The 523-nt window shown below is 73.8% G+C and overlaps 1 protein-coding gene across 1 annotated transcript in view; it reads right to left on the minus strand.

Annotated features, from left to right (window-relative positions):
* RAB24 (RAB24, member RAS oncogene family) overlaps window positions 1–523 on the minus strand; it is a gene marked incomplete at its 5' end in the record, with an annotated part of 2,645 nt that extends 2,122 nt beyond the window's left edge. Inside the window, 2 exons of the mRNA XM_010579226.1 lie at window positions 74–142; window positions 497–523. Coding sequence (XP_010577528.1) covers window positions 74–142; window positions 497–523 — 96 coding nt within the window. The remainder of the gene's footprint in view (window positions 1–73; window positions 143–496) is intronic.

Here is a 523-nt window from a genome sequence, read left to right on the forward strand (position 1 = left end):
CCCACGGCAGGGGGGTGGGGGGTGGCCGGGGATGGCAGTGGGGCGCTGGCACAGCCCTCGCCCCCACACTTACCCAGATCCCCAGGGTCACCGTCTGGTCCCCCACGGACATCACCTTAGCCACGAAGGCAGCCCCGATCGTCTGGAAGGGAAGCAGGAGGGGCGGTGGGAACCGACCCCGGGGGACACCGGGGGCACTCGGCCCGAGGACACGGTGGGCATCTGGCCTGGGAACACGGACGGGAACCGGTCCGGGGACGCGGCGGGATCCTGCCCGGGGACGCGGCGGGCATCTGGCCTGGGAACACGGGGAAGGGGGAACCGGCCCGGGGGAACCCAGCCGGAAACTCGGTGGGGAAACGAGGGGGACCGGCCCGAGGACGAGCGGGGCACCATCCCTGGGACACCGTTCCGGGGACGTGGAGGAACCCCCCCCACACACTGCCCCGCGGTGGCCCGTCCGACGGCAGGGCCGGTGCCCGGTGCGGTCACTCACGTTCTGGTAGGGCCCGGGCCGGAAGCG

Source organism: Haliaeetus leucocephalus, unplaced genomic scaffold, assembly GCF_000737465.1.
Source record: "Haliaeetus leucocephalus isolate CR32 unplaced genomic scaffold, Haliaeetus_leucocephalus-4.0 Scaffold656, whole genome shotgun sequence".
Taxonomy (NCBI): Eukaryota; Metazoa; Chordata; class Aves; order Accipitriformes; family Accipitridae; genus Haliaeetus; species Haliaeetus leucocephalus.